Source organism: Paramormyrops kingsleyae, chromosome 4 (assembly GCF_048594095.1).
Source record: "Paramormyrops kingsleyae isolate MSU_618 chromosome 4, PKINGS_0.4, whole genome shotgun sequence".
NCBI lineage: Eukaryota > Metazoa > Chordata > Actinopteri > Osteoglossiformes > Mormyridae > Paramormyrops > Paramormyrops kingsleyae.
Genome location: NC_132800.1, coordinates 34630611 through 34654869, shown reverse-complemented (window position 1 = coordinate 34654869; position 24259 = coordinate 34630611). Strand labels below are relative to the sequence as shown.

The 24259-nt window shown below is 47.9% G+C and overlaps 1 protein-coding gene across 2 annotated transcripts; it reads right to left on the bottom strand.

The window, feature by feature from the left end:
* Positions 1-14: 14 nt before the first annotated feature.
* Positions 15-13183, bottom strand: LOC111845974 (insulin-like growth factor-binding protein 3). 2 transcript variants are annotated; one of them, XM_023815752.2, is made up of 4 exons: positions 12016-13183; positions 6822-7060; positions 5637-5756; positions 15-2606 (listed from the first exon to the last, which is right to left on the bottom strand). In XM_023815752.2, exons 1-4 carry the CDS (start codon positions 12362-12364, stop codon positions 2481-2483), a joined length of 834 nt encoding a protein of 277 aa, XP_023671520.1. In that variant the 5' UTR covers positions 12365-13183; the 3' UTR covers positions 15-2480. The 2 variants fall into 2 exon arrangements, with proteins under 2 accessions (XP_023671520.1, XP_023671519.1); XM_023815751.2 differs by having other exon boundaries at positions 1803-2606; positions 12007-13179.
* Positions 13184-24259: the final 11076 nt, after the last annotated feature.

The window sequence follows — 24259 nt, the reverse complement described above, 5'->3', positions numbered from 1 at the left end:
TACTTACACAAAGATGTATATAATATACTTTTTTATTTTGTACAAAAAAACAGACCACATCTGTGTTCTTACCAAACAGCTCCATGAGAGGGCATCACGCCTGCAAGCTAAACCAAACTCTGTATCCGGGTCTTTTGCGTTTACACTTCTGTACCAATGCAGCCACGATGAACGTGTTCTCAGTACAACACATCAGCTGGACTGGAAAGTGCCGGTTCAACTCGCAGGTTTCAGTTTTGCGATCTGGCCGCCCACCTCACGGGGATACCCCACTGTCTCACGCGCGATGTTTTGTTTCAAACGGGTTTGTCCACTCATCTACCTCCTATGGCCATTTTTGTTTTTTTGGTCAGTTGTCTGGATTACATTGTAAACAAATGCCTGTCCGAATGTATCCACCAGGAACCTTGTTATTGTCGTTTTGTTCTCTTTTATCGAGTCTCAGATGGAATTTTGGCAAAGTTACTTTGTTTCAGGGAAATGTGAAGATGCTGCTCCACTGGGCCGTTCCTGCTGCTTTGCTTGTCCATAAATGGTGTGATTATATCAACACATGTAACATTATATTTAATAAATTTTAAGCTACATCCAAAGTATGGTGTTTTTTATGCAGCAAAGCCAAACTATGGTCTTTAACAATTTGGACTAGTGTTTCCCAACCACCAGTCCCGGTGGATCCCCCAAGCAGTGCACATTTTTGCTCCCTTCCAGCTCCAAACACCTGTACCAGGTATTCGGTGCTGCTGATTGGCTGGGAGCCGGTAGGGAGAAAAAATATAGACCCTGGGGATCCCTATGGACTGGGTTGGGAAAGACTTAGATAACTATGCGCATCACCAAGATCTTCTGTAAACTCAATGTTACTGGTCACTCACTGGAATCTCAGCCTAGCTTATTTGAACTTCTCCGCCTGACTTGTAGGTCACTCTGAACAAGAGTGTCTACTAAATGAGGATATGTAAATGCAAACTATCATATGGAAAAATATATTATAATACACCAGCAGATTACACTCCACTAGCCAGGCATTTTAACTAAAAATAAATATTCTTCAGAAACGTGTGGATCAGCAAACTTTTCTAATATCACTTAAAGAGCGACGTGATGAGTGTTTATTCCTGCGAGTTCCCAAATACGTCACAAGTGGCAGAAATGGAGGGATTCGTTTCTGGTTTACAGGTGATTTTATTGCCAGCTGGCTGCTGCTATGAGCAAATGAAGAGAAGAACTGACAGGCGGGAAGACGAAGGAGGGTCCTCCGCGAGGAGGGAACGGGTCCTCGAATTTCCCCAAGTCTGGTTTTCCCCGCACAGAAACAAACATGGCAATGGGGTGGAGGACCTTAACACCGTAAGCTCACACACCAGCGGGCACCCAACCCAGAATGAAGGCACATGTGGGTTTCTGGAGCGAGGGGGTTTCCTTCTCCAGCTGCAGTAAACTGCGACTCTCGCATGACACGCGAACTGAACCTTTCGCTCCCACTGGGTGGGTCCTCCTTAGTTTCCATGGCAGTAAGTCGCAGTGGACCACTGCGTTTCCCTCTGGAAGGTCCCTGAGGGTGTCCTGCGAATAGTCTGGGGACCAGGCCAGTCCGGCACTCGCGCTCACCCTGATCGCACTTCCCACATGCAACCAAAGGGGGTGCAATGGCACATCCTTTCTTGGGGAGCATCTCTGAAATGATGAGGGCTAAGTGGACAGGAAGTAGCTACAGAATTACAGTTTAGGCCCATTTCTACCAGCATACATATATATTTCTGTATATATATATATTATACATATATACACGCACACAAATATATAGTAAATGCATTTTTAAAGTAATTAAATTGTGAAAAATCAAGTGACAGGCTGGGGTAGGTGTGGGGGGGGCACAGGCGTGTGTTGCTAAGGTAACAGCCTGTACACGCCGTCTGCCGAAGGCCGAGGTCGGAGTGCAGAGAGCTGGCAGGGACTGCATCTTCCACGGTCACTGGACTGCATCTTGAACCCCCTCTGCAGGCATTTTGGCAGGAGAAGTGTTGTGTGTGTGTGTGTGTGTGGGGGGGGGGCACCTAGCCAAGATCTCCAACCAGTGCCACATGCAGCAGTCTCTGAAACCATCTGACGTGTGACCATTCCAGTTCCCGGCGTCGTCTCAGGTGAAAGAGACGTACAAGGGCCCAAAAGCACACAGAGGCACACAGATCTTTCAGCTTCCACAAACAGGAAATGTCCGCCGCCCCTACTGACCCCCCCCCCCCCCCACATCCAGTTCTTAATGACAAAGTGAACTGATACCTTTTGTCTACACAAGACATCGTTTTGACTGCGACTCAGTTTTAGCCACTGGCTGACTGAGACTTACGCCCCCCCCCCACCCAACCTCCTCCGCCTGCAGTTCTATTGGCTGGGGAGATCCAGCCAATGGTGTGGGAGAGGCAGGCAGATCCTTCAAAAGTTTATGTCTCTGGTCCTGAGTCATGTGATGCTGCCTCTCACTTGTTATCCAGACCTTGACATTGTGTGCCGTCCTTTTTGCTGCCGTCAAAGCCCGGTAGGGTCTGCCCATATCTGTCCACGCACCAACATATCCCTCGCTTCCTGCCCTTGGATGGGCGGCACTGGAACAGAGAAAAAAATGGGGAAAAATAAGGTAATTCAACCCGACTGATGCCCAGTGCTAACACGCTTGTCACTAAAAACGAACAGGCTGCAATGGGTTGGTGCCCCATCCTGAGTTATTCCCTGCCTTGTGTCCGTAGCTTCTGGGATAGACTCCGGACCCCCACAACCCTGAATAAAACAAGCAGGTATAGAAAATGGATGGATGGATAGATGGGACAGATGGATGGAAACGAAGAGGACAAATGTAAAGGATTGATCTGTTAACTAACCGTAAGTGAAATGTCTGAAGTCGTACTTTTGACACGGATATCTTTCAATGACCATATGTTTGAACTTAGAAAAAAAAAATTCATGGCCTTATGCAAAGACATTTATATTCAGATGTGTGTCCATCAAGCAGCAGAATTTGGGGCCAGGTTTGCTGTGGGTTAGGCCATCATGTCATCCTAGAAGGTCAGGATGTAGGTTTAAGTTTCCCTGCCTCCTTCACCTTCAGCAGAACCTACGGGCCAAGGGCCTGCGTCTGAGCGTTTGGCTCCTCCTGTTCTACTCCAGGTCTCCATTCTTGGGCCGAAAGGGGTCATCATGGTCCTAGCAGAAGGGCCGTTTTTTTTTTTTTTTTTTTTTTTTTTTACAAAAACAGCCAAAAGTCAACAAAAAAAAAAATCAGCTAAAATATTTGCCCTGGTCCATTTGCGGACTGCTAAGTCCATCTATCTATTTTAACTAGCTGGCAGGCATTCAAAATAATTTGTTGCTTATTTTACCTGTCAGTGCAAAAAATTACAGGCGCATACGGAGATTTACAGAGTTACTGACAGAGACCGTGTGACCCGTTTTTTTAATAATGTATAGCGTGATGAATTCCAGCACTCCTGGGAGACCGAGGGGGGGGGGGGGGGGGGAAGCAAAGGTGTCAGGGCCGAGCAGGCGAGACCCAAAGGTGTTAATGAGTTTGCACCTTGATGGCTAATGAATGTTACATTGTTACCTTATTTTAAGCATTTTAAATAGCCCTTTTAAGATGTCCCAGACCTCCCGTCTGCCTGGAGAAGTCAGGTATTTGTCAGCCTTAACGATTTCAGTCTGCATGGCTCCAGATTTCCATGCACTGATGATTTTACGGGAGGATATTTCAGCGTTCCTCCGAAGGGGGGGGGGGGGGGTGACACTAACTGGAAACTTGGACCCCCGACTCCTCAGTAGAGAGAGAGAGAGAGAGAGAGAGAATATGTCCTCCTGCTTATATCTCTGTCCATCTTCCCTAATAGCTTAAAAAGGCCCAAAGTGTTTCATTAGTGGTTAGCCGGGGAATCGCGAATGTGTATACCGGGTGCAGGATTTAACATTTTTTTAACTTCCCTTTTACTTCCAAGATACATCTGAAGACATTTTCTGTGACGGCTCTTTAAAAGACATCAGAAGTCTTGGCTCTTCAGTCGTGCTCAGAAGAAAGTAACTCCTAATTTACCTTCACCGGAGCTTCTCTAACGAGGATTTTCTAGCTGCTTTTCTGAAAAATACTAAAATAGATACTGTCTCCTTGCCCTGGTTTCAAAAGATTGTAGGTCAAAGAGAAAGTGTACATTAAGTACTACACACAGAGTAATATAAATATTACTTTGGTAATTCGATGGCTTGGGAAAGTAACTGTATCCATATGACTGCCTTCTGCGACAGTCATTTATTATAAACCAATTGTGGGCTGCATGCGATCTCTAAAATGCCCTTGGGTTTAATTTAGTGCTGCTCTTTCAAGAAGACTCAAGCAATTATGGGTGGGGTGCCTCATAGCTGGTGACCACCTTGGGGTCTGCCTTTAGCTGCAGCCCCCAGGCGCTCGGGCCCACGGGGCTCTGGACGGGACCGCCCCTCCACGTCCAAACTAGCGTTGCCTGAGCTGATCTTTGAAAACGGCCTTATTTTGTGTAAACGGCCCCCCCTCTGGCACCCAGTGAAGACCCTGAGACACCTCGTCTGTGCTCCTAGACTATGCTCACATGTAGTCAAAATGTGGCCATATTTTTTCTTAATCTCAAATCCGGTGCCACAAAAAAAGAAATAATAACGTAGAAGTGCATCAACAGAGTAGACTGACAGTCCACTTGAACCACATGTGTTTTGTTGTGACTCTGTGACTCAGGTGATGGCTACTCTGGTTTCAACCTCATTGCTACAATCGCATGCCAGAGGCGGCCATGCTTCGAATAAATTACATAGTGAGGCATTTTAGGGGGTGGCAGTCGACCGGTATTTATGGTAATGCCTGTGTAGCCTGTTGCTAGCTATTTGTGGTCTTTGACAACGTATACACATCTTTGAAACATTCAGTGGATCATTGTGGATCATTGAAACTCCAAGTTCAGGTTGTTAAAGTTTCATCCATTAAAAGCTACTTTCAAACCACAGCGAACGTCATGTCACGTTCCAGGAAGTTTGCAAGAAGCTGCAGCCAATCAAAGTGAGGCGCCTGCATGGCACCGAGCTTATCCTAGTGCTGGAGAACAATTGCCAGCCATGGCCTCATTGCATCCTTCAGCACCCTGGACAGCTCTCATTAAGCAGGTGCACTTGGCCGGTCCAGAAGCTGCCAGCACCTCACGGAACCGCAGCCGCGTCGGCACAGCAACGTGTCGCGCGTCACGCCAGATGCCAGGTCAGGTCTGCTGCGTCTCCCACTCTGACAAACCTGGCCTGGTGATACGAGATGCTCTTAGTCCAAGACCCAATCGTCGCCACTCGGTCACCGATTTTCACCAGTAGGGACATGCTAATTCAATATAGCCCGAAAAACTGTACCTGGTTCTCGCCGTTTTGCCTGCAAGTGCCACGCCTGGTGTCTCGATCAGAAGCTATCGATGTTGTATGGATGGCTGGCTGTCTATCCCCTAATCCCTGAACTTTATTTTTGGAATAATCACGGATGCGGACATAGTGGAGGACCACAGGGGGAACTGATGATACCAGATGGGGCAGCCTATCATCTTTAAGCTGGAACCACGTTGTTGTCCTGGCCACATCCTTACCTGCTTCTTCTTGTAGAAGCCTTTTTTGTCGCAGTTGGGGATGCTGAGACGTCTTGGGTTGAGGGTGTCCGAGGCCTTCAGCCTTTTCAGGATGCTTATCATTGCTGTTCGACATGGACCCTGCAGGGGTAGGGGGGCGGGTGGGGTAAGAGTCCTGATGTGAGGAGTGCCACCTAAAACCCCACCCCCAATTTTCTACCTTTGACTTGCCAACTCAACACTGGAACCTACACCCAACCTACATACAAGTGGCAGGCAAACAGAAACTCAATATAGCCGATGAACAAGAGCCTGCAGAGGTAAACGTTCCCTTTACAAGCATCAAACCCAGTACCACGTGTCTCAGGGTAGCCATGTTTACACGCCACACTGAACGGATATGGATTTCATTAGCAAAATTGGGAGCCCTCCCACAATTGTTGTGCACGGAAGAATTCCAACCCCATGCGGACACATCAAAATTATGGGGCATGTTTTACATACATTTTTTTTAAGCAATGTTATGACGAACAAGCCAGTCCTTTGGGAAATAAACATCACAGGCTGCAGGACCTCAGGAAATAATCAAACAGCTTGTTCAGTTTGACCTGTCATCTCCCTCGGAGCGGCTGATTGTAAACTGGTTCGGATTTTCCAGATGGAGTTTCAGGCCCAAAGGTTCTGCTCAAAGGTTCTGAGGTCTTTTCGTGGATCAAAAAACCGACAATCTTTCCCAAATCAACAACGTACTGGATTAAACGGTGTACAATGTGACATGTATCGCAATCTTCCTGTTTCAGCAGGGACTGTCCCCTTCAGTGCGTTCACACAGCCCAGTTCTTTGAGGCTGACTCGCAGGTTTGTTGTTTGCCTGACCATCCTGAGAGCCACTGGCTTCCAAGCACTAACCCTGTAACTGAAACCGCAAGCCACCAAAGAGTCGGAACGGGTACAATTTGCTTCGGCGCGTAATCCAACCAAAACCAGGGCATACCGGCATCAAAACATACACGAGCGGGAAGATTCATTGCCTGTGCAATATGGGTTGGCACAGCCTTTGAAGATGAACCACCAACAGAACGACTCCGCTGAGATACAGGAATAGCGTCAAGTCATCGATTTTTTTCTAGCTAAGTTGACTCCTCAAGACCAAATTAATCAGGGGGAGCTTATCCAGGCTGAGAAGGTGAAGGATGTGATACTTACGTACTCCAGCTCCCGCCTGAAGTCCACAGAGAAGTTGTGCACCTCTTTGTGTTCATATTCTGGGACCGGTTGGACTTTGAAGCTGTGGGTTTTCTTGGTCTGCTCCCTCCTGATGACCTCCGCCTTGGGGTTATGGTGGGGGGTCCTGTGCTCCGGCACCCTGGTCACGATCCTGGGATCCGGGGTGGCCGCCCTGGAACCGCTTGGTTCCTCCGTCAGGCCGGGGTGCTCCGGTCTACCTGCGGAACCACAGGAGAGGCCTGGTTTTACCGGCACTTCTTCACCTCGGTGCTCCTACCCCAATCCGGAGGTTCTGAAAGATGCACCAAGCCAACTTCACGAAGAATAACATGCCCCCCCACCCCCCCCCGCCCCCACCCTTCCTTCACAGAAGGCCTCTCTCGGAGCATGCTGAAAGGAACAGGGGAGTTATTTAAATACCACTGGCGAGGATTTGTGACAAATTGTTACAGACACGGAACAGTCCGCCTGACCGGAGACATGCAAACACAGCAACCAAACATAGGAAAGGGCTGGACCACTCATCCACGCGTGCACACCGAAGCCTTCAAGCAGGCCTTCAAGCAGGCCTTCAAGCAGGCCTTCAAGCAGGCCTCGGCGGTCGAGTCAACCGGCATTCATGCTGACAGATTATAAAGTGCAGACATTCGTGTCAAGGTGAATGAGACCACTGAGACTGACTATTTCTGAGAGAGAAGAAAATACAGTTTTATGCAGGAGTGTGGATTTGCAGGCAAAAAAATAAAAAGATTCCCCAAAAGCTGACCATCATATGCAGCGAAGAAACCTTTCATTTACCTTAACAAGGTAACCCACCAGTCTCTCCGTTTGTTAATTTCCCCCGAACTCTAGTTCATTTTCTCAGACAGCAATAATCAAGAATTGAGGCAGCATCGGGCACACGTGAGGCCTATTTCACGTGAGGCCTATTTCACGTGAGGCCTATTTCACGTGAGGCCTATTTCCTAATTCTACCTACTGCATCCTACCAGGGAGCACAACACACTCGATATTAATACCTTTCATTTACATCTCCGCCTGCCCTGCCATCTTTTTCCACACAGCAAATCACAGCACACTCTGTGGGAGAGCTGTGCACTGATTGGTGAAAGTGACCCGCAAATAATAGACCAATTACAATCAAGGGACGTGAATCAAAGAATGTACTAAACAGACACATGGATCCTGGCTGTGCAGTCGATCCTTCCATCTGTCTGTGGGAAGACGCCATCCGGCTCCAGCTTCAGGGTTCTTCTTGTCGTCTTTGACAAAATGCTCAGCCTCGATCTGTACTCTGAGCCTGACGGTTTCCCGGGCGGGTTGGGCTAGCGTGAGGGGACCTGAGCAGACCAAAAAGGAATGGGATGCCTCAGACTAAGTGGAAGCAGACTTCAGACGGAGATGCCACTGTGTGGGGGTGTGAGGCACCAGGGACATGTGGCCACTTCCAAACCCTCCCCTCCTTGGTGGGTCAATTAGTAACCAAGGCTCCTGAGACTGGGGAACTTTCAAATATTGGTCAAAACACATCTGTTGATTTTACTTTAAAAATAGCAGACAAACAGGCACAGTCTCTTAAGAAAAAGACATTTTTGGAAACTTGCGTAACGTCAATATTTATTCGCAATGTAAACCTGTATATATGTGCTTGGGGATTTAAGTTTTAAATCTAGCATTTGCACAATTCTGCTTTGGACCTGTCGGGCAGATTGCCGTTCACGAGCAGCCTAGCTATCCGAATTACAGCCGAGCTGCCTGTGGATTCACAATAACACTGACACACGTGAGGTAGAAGCCTGTGATCTGTGTCACCAGTAATGGGTTCAGTTAACCCAAAACATAAACTGTGTGTAAGGTTGGGGGGCGGCGGGGGGGGGTCATTTCCTTTCCACAAATTAAAAACTGAAACCGCCAAATGCGTCGCCTGTTTTTGCAAGGCACCTTCCAGGAATCTTCCGGAAGTCTTCAGGAGGGGCACACCTTATTCATCGCTGCGGGTGATTCTGGGCTCACCGCTGCCGCTAGTTTGCCCTGGTCACTAGATATATTTGAAGCTGTGAGAATCCAGCGTGAGATTCTTTTCTTTTTATAGTTTATTTTTATATATATATTTTTTTATATTAGTGTGTGATTGTTATTAATGGTGCAGTTCTCTTTTTGCACTTCTTCTATCTTGAAGGCTATATCTGTGAGCTACACACTAGAATTGCAATGTATTCATACTGTCCTGTACTTGTGCAAATGGCAGTAAGGTATATCTATCTATCTATCTATCTATCTATCTGTCTGTCTATCTATCTATCTATCTATCTATCTATCTATCTATCTATCTGTGAAACTCAGACAGAAGTTCTAAATCAAAGGATTGCTTGTAGCCAGCCCCCATGATAAGTGGTCATAGAAATGTGTATGGATGGATGGATGGATGGATGGATGGATGGATGGCTTGTAGCCAGAAAAGTTTTGCACGTCCGTAGACTTCTGAAGAAAAAAAAAAACGTAATTGTTCCAATAGATCAATGTGTGACATACGCACCAACACGGTCTGGCAGGTGTGCCCGCTGGACTCGTTAGGAATATACTCGTTAACTGTTGCCGATTGCTCTGAAGCAGTCCTGTACAGGTCAATCATCTCGGCCTACCTGGTAAGTGCTAACATCTGTTTGTAACATGTGACTTCCCATAACCTGCACACTGTCATCTATGACCTCATCATAAAAGGCAGCTTGTACCCTGCAGCTCTCAGAGTGCATGCGAGTCCACCGCCACGACGACGTCACCTGGTGTCGTCTGTGACCTCATCATACAAGGCAACTTGTACCCTGCAGCTCTCAGAGTGCATGCGAGTCCACCGCCACGACGACGTCACCTGGTGTCGTCTGTGACCTCATCATAAAAGGCAGCTTGTACCCTGCAGCTCTCAGAGTGCATGCGAGTCCACCGCCACGACGACGTCACCTGGTGTCGTCTGTGACCTCATCATACAAGGCAACTTGTACCCTGCAGCTCTCAGAGTGCATGCGAGTCCACCGCCACGACGACGTCACCTGGTGTCGTCTGTGACATCATCATAAAAGGCAGCTTGTACCCTGCGGCTCTCAGAGTGCATGCGAGTCCACCGCCACGACGACGTCACCTGGTGTCGTCTGTGACATCATCATAAAAGGCAGCTTGTACCCTGCGGCTCTCAGAGTGCATGCGAGTCCACCGCCACGACGACGTCACCTGGTGTCGTCTGTGACATCATCATAAAAGGCAGCTTGTACCCTGCGGCTCTCAGAGTGCATGCGAGTCCACCGCCACGACGACGTCACCTGGTGTCGTCTGTGACATCATCATAAAAGGCAGCTTGTACCCTGCGGCTCTCAGAGTGCATGCGAGTCCACCGCCACGACGACGTCACCTGGTGTCGTTTGACTGGTTCCCTAAGCCCAGGATTAGCAGGCTAACCTAAAGCTTGGTAATTATTGTCGATTTGTATCCAATTTCTGCCTGGCACCCCCCCACCCCCTCCCCAATCTCTCAGCAAGGATATATATATATATATACATACCACACAACACAAATCTAACAAATCACTGTAAGCTCAGAAATTCAGACACACTTAGGACCACAAAAGGCACACACACATACACACAAACACACACTTGTATTCATATCTTTGGGGGACCGCCCATTCATTTCTATCGGAAAGACCGGAATCCCAACAATGACAACCTTAAAATTGATTTTCCCCTTGTGGAGACCGAAAAAATGGTCCCCACAATGTCAAAATAACATTTTATAATCACATTGTGGGTACATTTGGTCTTCACGGTGTAATATATACATAACACATGCACACACACACACACACACACTCTCTATGACACCCTTTAAAGGAAGCTGTAACACAGAGTAAATTTCCTCCACCATCACTACACATTGGTGTGAACCTCAAATCAACTGGTTTTCCCTGAACATGACAATCTTAAATAAAAGCGGCAGACGGCTACCTGCCTTGCGAAGAATTCATTTTCTGAGTCACGTTCAGATGGATGGATACCCCTGATCAATAACAAAACAAATTACCGGCAGAACACATAAAAGCAGTCAATGCCACTGACTGAATGTCATCTGACACCCTCCAGCCATTCAAGACGAATCATTCCGTTAAAGCTCAAGAGTTTTTTGATGGCAATATTCATAATTCATGGGAATAAAATGTCTTGCATTGTATAATACACGATTCAAAGCGTTGAACGGTATCATTCCAGTTGACATCCATCTTCCAATAACTTAATCCAGCGCAGGGTCGTAGGGCGGTACCACAGGCAGAGGGGCTCGAAACGACTTGGTTTTGTCTCGGACTGCAATCGCTAAATAGGAAATACTTCGCTCAAGCTTCTCGTAAAAACCCTCAGACCCGGTTTTTATGTATAATTATCATTTTCATTTAAAAAAAAAAAAGCCACTTGCTTATCCAGCATCTCCACCTTGAACGTTTAACAATTATTTGCGCGTCCAAAAGCAGTGAGTAATTTCATAACAGTTGAATAGCTACGTAATATACAAAATGCATATTTCAAACAATTTGTAATTTCACAACACGCACTAATAAGTCGATCCTTTAACATCAGAATAGAATCGTTATTCAAGCCTGTATTTCAAGGCAGTAACAAACGCTTAATGATGTACCTGGCCGTAGGCAGTTTGAGAAAACACAGTACAGTGTAATTAGAATAATTGTACTTCTATTGCACAATAAATCTTTTCATCGTATGGAAATAATGCAACGTGATAATATTTCTACTGCGTGTGTAAGAGTTTGTATGGCTTAATTTTAGTTTTGCAATGTATGTCCAGTGACCACGGTGAGAACAACCGATCATGCTGATTGCTTGCCTCTAATGGGATATAATTAATTTAAGAATAAGTGGACAAAAAGTGACAAGTGCTTCACATAAGTGAATCTGAAACAACTATCTAATCTCCGCAAAACAAGACAGAAAGTCTTCTTCCCCAACTTGTAGCCTGCTGACTTCTGCAATATCAGCCACTCGAACGAGATCCCCCCCAAACCTCACATTGCACCAGCGCAGCAGATTCCCAGCCGCACCAGCGCATTTCGGGCTTGTCAGTGTAACACGCCGCTTTTAGCCGCGATCATAAACAGCCAGCCTACCTTGCTCACCCGCAGGCGGTAAACGTGGGGTTTTTTTCAAGGCTGTTTTGGAACAAACTCCCCGTCCCTCCAGTAAAGCTTGGAGTTGTCTCGCCTCTCCGGGCTGCAGCTGACAAGTCATCCCGGCGCCGCACCTCCTGGTGTAAACGCCGCAAAGTTCTCCCTCTGCCAGGGCGCAGGTCATGCAGCAGCCACAGCCCGGCTCCCGGACCTTCTCGACGCAGTTTGCCGGCAGCGGCTTGCACTGCTCCAGCGCCCCCGGGTCGCACGGTCCGCACTGTACCACAGGTCCCACCGCATCCGCAATCCGCATCAGCGCCGCAGCAGTCAGCCAGAGTGCAGCCAGCCTGCGTGTCATGGTGAAGACGGAGCCTGGGACCTGTCCCGTGGATCTGTGGAGCTTATTTCTACCGATGTGTAAAGACTTGCCTTTTCCATCTGCATTTTATCTTTGACTCAGACCTCGCAATATATACAGGCGCTGAAAAACAAGCCTACAAGACACACCCCGCCGAATGAATAATGTAAATGCAGCGCTTCGGATTTAGGGATTACTTGCATCATCTGAAATTTTGCAAAATACTTGTAAACCGGTCCTGCTGAATCAATAAGTTAACAGTTTCTCATCACGGAGTTATTAATATTATAGAAATATTAAGGGAACACATTTCACTATGTCGTTGATTATTCATTTTTTTAACACGACCCCCATTACTTTTGTTGCGTGTTTTTGTAATTTAGGGTGTATATGTTTATAACATAATGCTTACTATACCTATGACGTGATTTATCGTGTATTTCAATATTCTGTTAGACATTCAAGTATATCGTATATTGTCGTTTATCGTTTAATAACAAATTAAAACATCAAAAATAACATCGGTATAATACATTTAAAATTATCCAGTAAATTATAAAGCTAGCCTACTTTTTATATGCATAATTGTTGGGGGGTGTTTGCAATATAAATGACGTTTTATTTAATTTTAAACTCACTCATGCCTGGAAATGAGTACTTTAAAAGCAAAATAAGTTACCAGTGCACAACTACACGGAAAGTCATGTATGATTCAGGTACTTATTTTATAAGTGAAATTCCCATGTGCACGAGCATTAAATATGACCGAATTAACGAGGTTTACCAGACCCAGTTACTGGAGTGACAGGGAGCGCTACAGTATGTAGAATCTCTCCTCGATGGGATCAGCATGTGAGGAACTGCGTTGCAAGTTCAGAGCCCCACCTCCCATTGCTGTGCGACTGAGCATGCGCGGCGGTCACCCCCCAATCCCTCCAAATCCGCCTGCCATTAACGTGTGGTGTTTAATCCGTGCCTCCATACCAGGGCACATTCCTTTGGGAAATCAGTTGCATTACTGAGAAAAAAAATATAAATCCCAAGTAAAGTCCGGAAGTAAAAACGATTTAGTTTAATTACTGCATGATTTTCCTACAGGTGTAGCGGAAAGGTGGAATGGAGCAACGAACGAAAAACGGCAAAAAAATATTTACATCGTTGTACGAGTTTGCTACAGGTTCTATAAGGCAGTGAAGTTTTCTTTATATGAAAGACAGAATATATTATGATAAACATGTCCTAAGATAAAAGGATATAAAATGTTATATCGTGTAGTTCTTCCCAGTAGTTTTATATATCGGAAAAAATATGTAAGTCATGTTCAGGAAATAACTGCAGTTGCACTTTTTGTCCTTTATTTACTGTTGCATCCTGTCCTGTTTCAAGGTCGTTTCTCACTTGAGATGTAGCCAATGGCAGAGCTGAAGCAGATAATCACAAAACGGTTGGATGGTCAGCCACTTGCTGGACGACTCCCACCCTGTACAGTGCAGTGGTTTGCTGCCAAATTCCACCCAACACAATCCCAATGACTAATGGAGACACCCTGGACGCCTCATTAACTACCCTGGCCATGTCTTCCTTTACAGGGGTGGTAGTGTGCAGCTCAGCAGGTTACGACTGTGCTTTTGACCGGAAGGTCATTAGTTCAAATTCCAGAGCTGGCAGATTGGTGCCACTGATGGGCCTTTGCCTTCTGTGTGCAGAAAAGTTAGGTTTGTGCCTGTTTTCAGAAAGCTGTTATCAGAAAGCTGTGCTTTTGACCGGAAGGTCATTAGTTCAAATCCCAGAGCTGGGAGATTGATACCGCAGGCTCTTGCCTTTTGTGCAGAGAAAACCTTTTGTTTTCACATGAACAGGACCACATCCGGTTTCCATTGTAGCCTTGGGTTTCCTAGTCAGTATTAAAATTCAGATCATAGCCTGTCTGTTCTCCTTAAGATTTGGTATCATTACCAAGCCCAAGTCTCCTTTGCTAGAGTGGTTGTGGTCATCTAACCTACCCCTTACGGTAACCCATTAAAAACAAACCCCTGGCATTTATTTGAGTGCAGCTGTTTATGGTTGCAGAGAAGCTTTGGTGTCATAGTTTATTGTTCAGTATTGTTCAGCTTTCGGAAATACATCACACAGAGAACCTGCTATTGAATAGGGCACTGAAATCTACTTAAGAAGATATGCCAAATTTTCTGATATAGTTGGAGAAAGTGTAAATAATTCTGCACATGTGCATTTCGTCAAATGGACTTACCTCTCGCTAATTAATTTAATAATATCGGGGATCATGTTACTTGATGGGGCACAAATACAGTAATAGCTCAATTACTAATGAAGTATAAATAATGAACAACTTGTGTTATTTATGACTTGTTCCTTCAATAGTTCACAAAGGTTTACAGAATTAGATACTGTAACAAAGTCACAATTCATTAATGATGAATTAACATGAGATCAGTATGTAACTAAGACATAGTTTGTGGTTAATTAATACATGAATAACATCATACTATATTATTTGTGCCCTGTCAAGTAAATTGTTACCCGATAATTTATATACTTATCTATTCCATCTATCCTGGCCTTTGTGATATTGCAGTGTACAGTTACGCAGAGATCAGGCTGCATATCTGGGAAGCCATGAACACGGTTTATAAATAGAACTTCGGGATCAAAGACACCATTGTGCTGAGCTGTAGTCACTGCTCAAGGACGCCGCTCCTTTCGCCCGCACCCTGCTTCGCGGTACCTGGATGACTTCAAGAGAAACATCAACAGATAACAGTAGATATACACTAAAGGTGTGTTATTTAAAACTCGTGATGTAAACCTTATCTCTAACGCTTATCGCGTGATCACATCTCCAGTAGCGAATCATGGCTGTACATATTTATGACTTTCTTTCAGGGTCCATTTTGCATTTTTTCCCCCCAAATTCTCTAACATTTCTGAAGAAAAGGGTGGCACGTTGTGTAGCTGTATGTTTCTGGGAAGGCCTGACCTACACAGTTGTCCGCTAATGCTTATGGAGAAGCAGTTTACTTCAAATTGGTGTAATTTGTCTTTCTGAGGAGATGACAGAAAGATGTCCTTGGTTCAGTCTTGTGATCCATGGGTGGCGAAGCAGCCCACCCACCCACACCGGGACCGGGCCGGATCTCACGGTCCCGCTGGGCCAAGGACAGACCGTCTCGCGACCAAACAGCAGGAGTGTCTCGTGGGAGCAACAGGACGCTCTCAGTTGCCAGGCTGCCCGTGACCTTGACCTGCTGTTCGTGTCAGAGGTGGGGGGGGGGGCGGGGGTATTGGGTGAGGGATGGGGACAGGGCACATTCTGCTGTCGACATGAAAAAATGGAGGGGGGGGGGGGCGACATTCCTCACGTTTGCGCTGAGATTCTGGTGCTAATTATGGGGGAGGGGAACGCAGTTCGCCACAGCATTTGCACATCTGCTGCCTGACTGGTGTGGAATAAGCGGTCATGCCGGGGGGGGGGGGACAAAATGACGAAGAATCTTCATGGGCGCACTGCGCCGTCCATGAGCCGCAGCCGGCGCGCTGGAACAGGAAGTCCCAGCGACAACGCGGATGGTGGAATTCCAAAAATCCGTTTCATGTGACGGAAAGGGGTGTGTGTGCCAGTGTTTTTTGTTCAGGAAGTTCCTCGGCCACCTGCGCCGTTCCTGAATAGCGGCTGACGTAGGAGAGGCCCGGGGACGAGGCCTACCATTGCCTCTGCAATGCACCCATAGAGCAGAACTGCAATAAATGCGAGTGTGAAGAACTCTCCTTTTTAATGCGCTCGGAAATGAATGCGCATGACTGTAATATACCCCTTTGTCCAAACAATACTCATCAACCTCGATAGCTTGTGAAATTCCAGATCTCAGTGCTATTTTTAACACAGATTTTTTTTTTTACTATTTAACACAATAAGTTAAAACATAGAAATCTTTCCTTTTTTTTATATTATGATGGTGCCAACATGTAAAAGGTTCTCTCCAATATTCATGTTATTTTTTTCCCCTGAAGAACTGTTTGTGGTCCTTTCAGGTAACATTCATGCCTCATTCTCCTTAAACGAATCATAATTTTCCAAAAAGCATTAGGATTTTAAAGAGGATTTTCAGCAAAAATGTGTAATTCGGGTTGATCAGATGCTGGAATGTGATTTTGTTTCACACCTAATGTCCTTTTCTATAACCTATAATCTATAATCCTGCACAATACCAGTTTCCCGGGAATCATCAGCCTTTTCCCAGGATCCGTGTGTGTTTTTCTCTGGGGGGGGGGGGGGGGTATTCACCAAGGGCAGCTTATGGAGATAATCTCATGTTTTCTGAGGACCCGTACGCGACGTGCCATGGGCGGGGTGCTTGGGACGCAACCCTCACTGAGGAGGGCTGCTGGCTATCTGTGCCGGAATGAAAGGGAGCGTATCTTGAGCCCTGCGGTGTTTATCGAGCCAGATGTTAGTCAAAGAGGGAAGAATGATTCACACCAAACCCGGATCTGTGCTGGGGGTTTGTCTACCTCCAGCTTTGTCTGGGATGTAGGTTGTGGAGGTTGTTTTGAATGAGGACCTCCTCTGCGCTGGAATCAGAACACAATATGCGCTGGTGTTTCCAGGAATCGCGGAGCACCACAGATAAATCTGACTCTCACCCCAAACATCTTCTTCCATGGCAATTACACAACCTGATAGTAGCCAAAGATGTGATGGAAACAAAGTTGAATTTGCCATTGTACAGGTGTGAGAATAGGTATGTTGGAATATGTTTGGTTTTTTTTGCTGCCTGTTTTAGGACACACACACACAGGGGAAAGTGTAACTCAGGATGGAGCACAGCATCAGCCAACCAACCCCCCCCCCCCCCCCCCATTTCTTGGGTGTTAATGACCTTGTTAAGGGGCCCAAGAGAGATGAGGCTACTCTGCCAAACATGGGATTTCAGCTGGCGACCTCCTGGTCACAGGCACTTTAGTAGTAAAAAGTGGAAGACGCTCAGTATGTTTACATGCACAGCTAAGTCGAGCTACGGTTATAGCTCAGCAGGGGCGCCGTAAGGGGGAGGAAATCTAGGACGATTCCTGAGTGACAGGGACCCTAAAAAATTAGGAAAATAACTGGATTGGTTTGGACTGGGGGGCCTAATATGATATGCTTTCATGGGGCCCAAAATCTCTAGCAACGCCCCTGTAGCTCAGCTACGCCATTTAATCTGACTGCTCTCTCTGCCCCAGTATACATGCACGGGAAGGGAATCGATTTATTGACCGAAGTCCGATTCCGCTACGATAGCTGGCGATGTGGCTTCTTTCAGCTTGTTAGTATTGGGCTTTTTCCGGTTGACCTATTGCATCATAGATGTAAACAATAAATAAATAAATAATAATAATGGATGCCTGGACAAATGAAGTGACACAAGCTTTAATTGCGATCTGGTCGGAAGAACAGATACAAGAAGATCAGCATAGCGTAACAGGAAATATTTTGTATAATATACTACAGCACAGTATTGGAATTTTTTTCAGATATTGTAATGTGATTTTGTTGTAATAAATATTGAGGTATGTATGAAACAAAAAAAGAGTTCAGCAAGAATTTCTCACGAACCCATCTTCGAATGATTTAAACAACAGGGATGGAAATGATCATGATTTTCTCAAAGAACGCATGCGGCGCTCATGCAAAAGGAGCGGAGGTAAACTTTAAACTGATTTGTAAACATATACTAGATAATCCTGAAAAGGAATAATCATTAAAATTGCAAAACTTGCTAGGTTTTTTTTTTACCTATGACAGAGTAAAAATGTTTTAGCGAAATTTAAACTCGCTGCACTATAATATCTGTACCAAACTGAAGGTAAGAAAAAGCCTGATCTCAGTCTAACAATGTAAGAATTGCATAACATGCAAGGTTGATATTAATATTGCACATTGCCAAGCCGTATAATATACTACAGGCATTTTTTGAATTCATTACAAAGTACCCCGCTTCGCATTGTGATGTCAATCAGCACCGGTACCTGTTTTTACACCAGTGGAAAACCAACACTTTGAAGTACCGTACTTTTTGGTACCGTCTTGAAGTACCAAAAGTACGGTACATGTTGCGGTGGAGATGCGCCCTTTCGTTGAGCGGTGAATTGGACAGCCTTACAGCGCTGTGCATCTCGTATGTGCTGTACGTCCTACCTTATGCTCCAAGCTTCTTCTATTACTTCCGAGCCAAAGCCCCTGTCATGACGACAAGGGACACCACCCCCGGGAATTGACGCCACGCCTACCCGACTATTTAAACCCCGCACGGAGATCGCTCCGTGCGAGGTATTGTTAGTTATGACACTTCCAAGCGAACCTAATCCCTGTCTCTGTTTCAGCTCCGTTCCGCCCGATTCTCCCTACTCCCTTTGCCCGCGCCTCCTTCTCCTCCCCACCTCCCTCCCGGCCAGCCCTGATCGTCCCACGTGGTTCCTCCTCGTGTGTCTTGTCCACGTCATCGGACGGATTTCCCGGCTTCCCGACTCCCCTACGCCCGGCTTCAAGACATCCCCTCTGGACGCTCCTTCGGCTTCGGTGAACTGTATCGGACTGATATCTGGTTTCGACCCCGCTTGTCTTCTGGATCCGATCCTGCCTCGTCCCAATAAAAGACTTCTGAGCTCACCCGGGTGTTCTGTCGTAACAGAATACCTCGCCTACATAATGTCAACGGAGGACCAGGTGAACCAGCTTCAGGAACAGGTTCAGTCCATGACCGAGCTGGTCGGACAACTCCTGCAGGAACGAGCTGCACCGATCTCCCTCCCGGATTCACCATCCAGATCACCGGTTCCGATCGCACTACCGAACCGGTATGAGGGAGATCCCGACGCCTGTCAGGCCTTCCTGATGCAGTGTGGACTATATATCACTCACCACCCTGCTCAGTTCCACTCTGAGGAGGATAAGGTCCACTTCGTGATCTCCCTCCTGGGGGGCCGTGCTCTGACGTGGGCAACGGCCTTATGGGCAGAACGTAGCCCCTTGCTGCTCTCATCCCGGGATTTCCAAGACGCCTTTAGGGCGGTCTTTGACCACCCCGCTGTCGGTCGAAGCCTAGGCGACCGGCTTCTCGACCTACGCCAGGGGAATCAAACAGCGGCAGACTTCTCTCTGGAGTTTCGCACCCTGGCTGCCGGGTTACAGTGGCCTGCGGACTGCCTCCAGGTAATATACCGGCGTGCTCTCCGACCAGAATTGCGTGCGGAATTGGCCTGCAGGGGAGTTTCACGTTCCTTTGACGACTACGTGAGACTTTCCATCTCTCTTGACACCATAATCCGGGAACAACGACGTGCAAGTCGTCATGTGGAACGATCCCTGGCCGCTCTCCCAGCTCGATCGGACGATTCTGAACCCATGATCGTGGGACGTGCACCCCTGACGACGGAGGAGAGAGAACGCAGACTGCGAAGGGGTCTCTGCATTTACTGCGGTGAGACAGGACACATCTTGCGCACCTGCCCGGTGAGAACCCCTCGACGTAACACCGGAGAGACACAGGTGAGGAGCCTCCCTATTCCTTCTATAACACAAACCCAGATGACTGTTCCTATTGAACTTATTTGGGGAAAAGGCAGAATTCAACAGATTGCCTTAGTTGATTCAGGGGCAGCGGGAAATTTTATTGATAAAGATTTCGCGTTAACTCACAACCTCCCGATAGAAGCGCTACCACAGCCCCTATGTGTGCGAGGGATAGACGGCGAACCACTAACCTCGGGTCGCGTTACCTCCCGTACTGGAACAGTAGTACTCAAAGTAGGACAATGCCATAGCGAGAGTATCCAATTTTTACTAATTTCCTCTCCAAAAGACCCTGTCATATTGGGGTTCCCTTGGTTGAGAGAACATGATCCCCGGATAGGATGGAGGACTGGTGAGATCCAGGCCTGGTCCTCACGATGCTTCCACACCTGCCTGTCGGTGCCCTGTCGTGTTTCTTCGTTAGAAAGCCCTCTTCCGGAGGACCTTTCCACTATTCCCAAGGAATATTGTCGCTTTTCAAAGGTGTTCAGCAAGAAGGAAGCGTATGGTCTTCCTCCGCATCGCTCTTCAGACTGTGCCATCGACCTCCTCGAGGGTGCGACTCTCCCTCGAAGTCGATTATACTCCCTATCTCGAGCGGAGGAGGAGGCCATGCGGACCTACATCTCGGAATCGATAGAACAAGGCATCATCCGTTCGTCTACCTCTCCCGTAGCAGCCGGATTCTTCTTCGTGGGTAAGAAAGACGGTGGCCTTCGCCCCTGTATTGATTACAGAGCTTTAAACGCTATCACCAAAAAGCGACGCGAACCACTACCACTTATCCCCTCCGCCTTAGAACAGCTCCGTAGGGCACGGATTTTTACTAAGCTCGATCTGCGCAGTGCTTATAATCTCATCCGGATTCGCGAAGGAGACGAATGGAAGACGTCATTCCTTACCGATACCGGACAATACGAATATCTCGTTATGCCATACGGGTTGGCAAATAGTCCGTCTATCTTTCAGGCTTTTATTAATGACATTTTCCAGGATATACTACATCGGTTCGTAATCACTTACATAGATGACATCCTCATCTATTCGGAAGACGAAGTCCAACACGTTTCACATGTCCAGCAAGTCCTTCAAAGATTGGCTGACCATCAGCTCTACGTTAAGGGAGAGAAATGCGAATTTCATCGCTCCACGATCAAATTCCTCGGCTACCTCATACGACCTGGAGAGGTTGCCATGGACCCGAGTAAGATACAAGGGATCTGCGAATGGCCACAACCCAAAACCATCAAAGAACTCCAAAGGTTCCTGGGGTTCGCGAATTTCTATCGCCGCTTTATCCGAGGGTTTAGTGCAGTGGCCGCTCCCCTAACTAATCTGTTAAAAGGAGGAGCGAAGAGACTCGCGTGGTCAGAGGATGCTACGCGGGCCTTCGCCGAACTTAAGGAGAGATTCTGCACTGCTCCGGTTCTTCAGCAGACCAACCCCGACGAACCCTTCATCGTGGAGGTGGATGCATCAGAGGTAGGGATCGGAGCCGTGCTCTCCCAAACAGATCCCCGATCAGGTAAGGTTCACCCCTGTGCCTTCCTCTCAAAAAAGCTCAGCCCAGCCGAACGCAATTACGACGTGGGAAATCGTGAATTGCTCGCCATCAAGCGAGCCCTCGAGGAATGGCGACATTGGCTCGAGGGGGCGAAACATCCTTTCAGGGTCCTCACAGATCATCGTAACCTGCAATACCTGCAATCGGCGAGACGCCTTAATCCTCGCCAAGCCAGGTGGGCACTCTTTTTTACCCGGTTTGATTTCAAGGTGTCTTTTATCCCAGGAACTAAGAACGTCAAGGCGGACGCTTTATCCCGCTGTTTCCCAAGTCATGAAGTCACCGAGGAACCGACATCGGTGTTGCCTTCCTCCTGCTTCGTTGGTCCCATCCAGTGGGACCTGGACCAACAGCTCCGACAACACAACGAAAAACACGCCCCCCCGATGAGTTGCCCGGCCGGTCGTACGTACGTACCATCCCAGCTACGAAACTCGATCCTTCAGTGGGTCCATACCTCTCTAGGCTCCGGACACCCCGGGGTAACGACAACAACCCGTCTCGTAGCCAAACGCTATTGGTGGCCAGGGTGGCGTCGAGAGACCGAGACTTACGTCCTGTCATGTCCAGTATGCGCCCAGAGTAAGTCTTCGACGCAACCTCCAGTCGGGCTGCTTCAGCCTTTACCTATTCCCTCTCGTCCGTGGTCCCACCTGTCCATGGATTTTGTCACGGATTTACCTTCCTCGCGAGGACACACCACCATCCTGACCGTAGTAGACCGCTTTTCCAAGATGTGTCGCTTAATCCCTCTCCCTAAACTGCCTTCCGCCTCGGAATTAGGGGAAATACTCTTCCAGTGGGTGTTCCGCTACTATGGGCTACCAGAGGATATCGTCTCAGACAGAGGTCCTCAGTTCACGTCCCGGGCATTCCGTGCATTATGCGCCAAGATGAACATCAAGGTGAGTCTGACCACTGCTTACCATCCGCAGGCTAATGGACAAGCTGAGCGGGTAAATCAAGACGTGGGCAGAATACTTCGGACCCTCTGCTCGTCCCAGCCAGGGGAATGGTCCCAGTTCCTACCCTGGACAGAATACGCACGAAATTCTCTGGTGCACTCTGCTACGGGACTAACGCCCTTCCAATGTGTGCTGGGTTTCCAGCCCCCCCTTTTTCCCTGGCAGTCTTCTCCCTCAGATGTACCTGTGGTCGAACAGTGGTACCGCCGTAGCGAACGTGTGTGGACCCAGGCCCATCGACAGCTTTCCCGAAGGATGGAGCAGACCAAGAAGCGAGCCGACCGACGACGTCGGACGGCTCAGACCTATAAGCCGGGTGACCGTGTTTGGCTTTCTACACAGCACCTCCGGTTGCCTCGGGGTCGTAAGTTGGGTCCGAAATACATCGGTCCCTTTCGTGTGCTCACGCGCATGGGACCCGTTACTTACCGCCTGCAGCTGCCTAGATTATACCGCATCCACCCGGTGTTTCACGTGTCTCTCCTGAAACCCGTACGCTACAGCCTGGCTCACGCCCCCTCCGATGCTCAGGATCCACCGCCGCCGATCGCTTTGACCGACGGCGACGCGTACGCGGTACACTCCCTCCTGGATTCTCGTCGCCGGGGAAGGGGTCTTCAGTATCTCGTGGACTGGGTGGGATACGGTCCCGAGGAGAGGTGCTGGGTTCCCGCTTCCGATGTTCTGGACCCCTCCTTGATCGCTCAATTCCATGCTGACCACCCCTCTCGGCCGGGACCCCGACCCCGGGGCAGACCGCCTCGCCGCGCCCGACCGCCGGGTGTCGGTCGTCAGAGGGGGGGCTCTGTCATGACGACAAGGGACACCACCCCCGGGAATTGACGCCACGCCTACCCGACTATTTAAACCCCGCACGGAGATCGCTCCGTGCGAGGTATTGTTAGTTATGACACTTCCAAGCGAACCTAATCCCTGTCTCTGTTTCAGCTCCGTTCCGCCCGATTCTCCCTACTCCCTTTGCCCGCGCCTCCTTCTCCTCCCCACCTCCCTCCCGGCCAGCCCTGATCGTCCCACGTGGTTCCTCCTCGTGTGTCTTGTCCACGTCATCGGACGGATTTCCCGGCTTCCCGACTCCCCTACGCCCGGCTTCAAGACATCCCCTCTGGACGCTCCTTCGGCTTCGGTGAACTGTATCGGACTGATATCTGGTTTCGACCCCGCTTGTCTTCTGGATCCGATCCTGCCTCGTCCCAATAAAAGACTTCTGAGCTCACCCGGGTGTTCTGTCGTAACAGCCCGGGGGGACACTGTGGATCATTCGCAGAGCACCTAGGCCAGTTTGAGTGTGATTGAACATATACATGCAGGAGTAAATCGTCTCCCAATCACATTGTGTCTATGTGTCTTAGTCTGACTCGGAGAAATTCGATTTAGTGCGATTTCAGTCGGACTAACATGTTTGCATGTACTTGAATAGTCCGCTTTTATTTGGACTAACACGATAATTCGATTTACTTAGTATGCATGTAACCGTACTGACTGAGGTCACTTTCTGAATTTCAGGGTCGATCTAACAAAGTTGGCACCTGCAAAAAACCACACTGCAGAAAACAACACTGGTCGTCTGGTTGTTGCCATGTGTTTCCAGGAACCTCCTTAGGAGTTTCTTCTGGGTTAATAGGCAGGTGGAGACATGGGGAGGGGGGGTTAGTTGGCAGGCAGTCCCAAGCACCTCCAGCTTTATTTAGGATGCCACGGCTTTTCTCACAAAAATGAGCCAGGCAGAGCGGACAGGGTAGGACTGAATGACATCATCGGAGTGGATTGATTGTTCT

Excerpts from the sequence above, each read along its gene's own strand:
- LOC111845974 (XM_023815751.2), bottom strand. The coding sequence starts at position 12,364 with ATGACACGCAGGCTGGCTGCACTCTGGCTGACTGCTGCGGCGCTGATG. Across the intron at positions 7,061-12,006 it reads ACCGCCTGCGGGTGAGCAAG|GTAGACCGGAGCACCCCGGC; the intron begins GTAGGCTGGCTG and ends GTGGTTCCGCAG. Across the intron at positions 2,607-5,636 it reads GCTTCTACAAGAAGAAGCAG|TGCCGCCCATCCAAGGGCAG; the intron begins GTAAGGATGTGG and ends TCTCTGTTCCAG.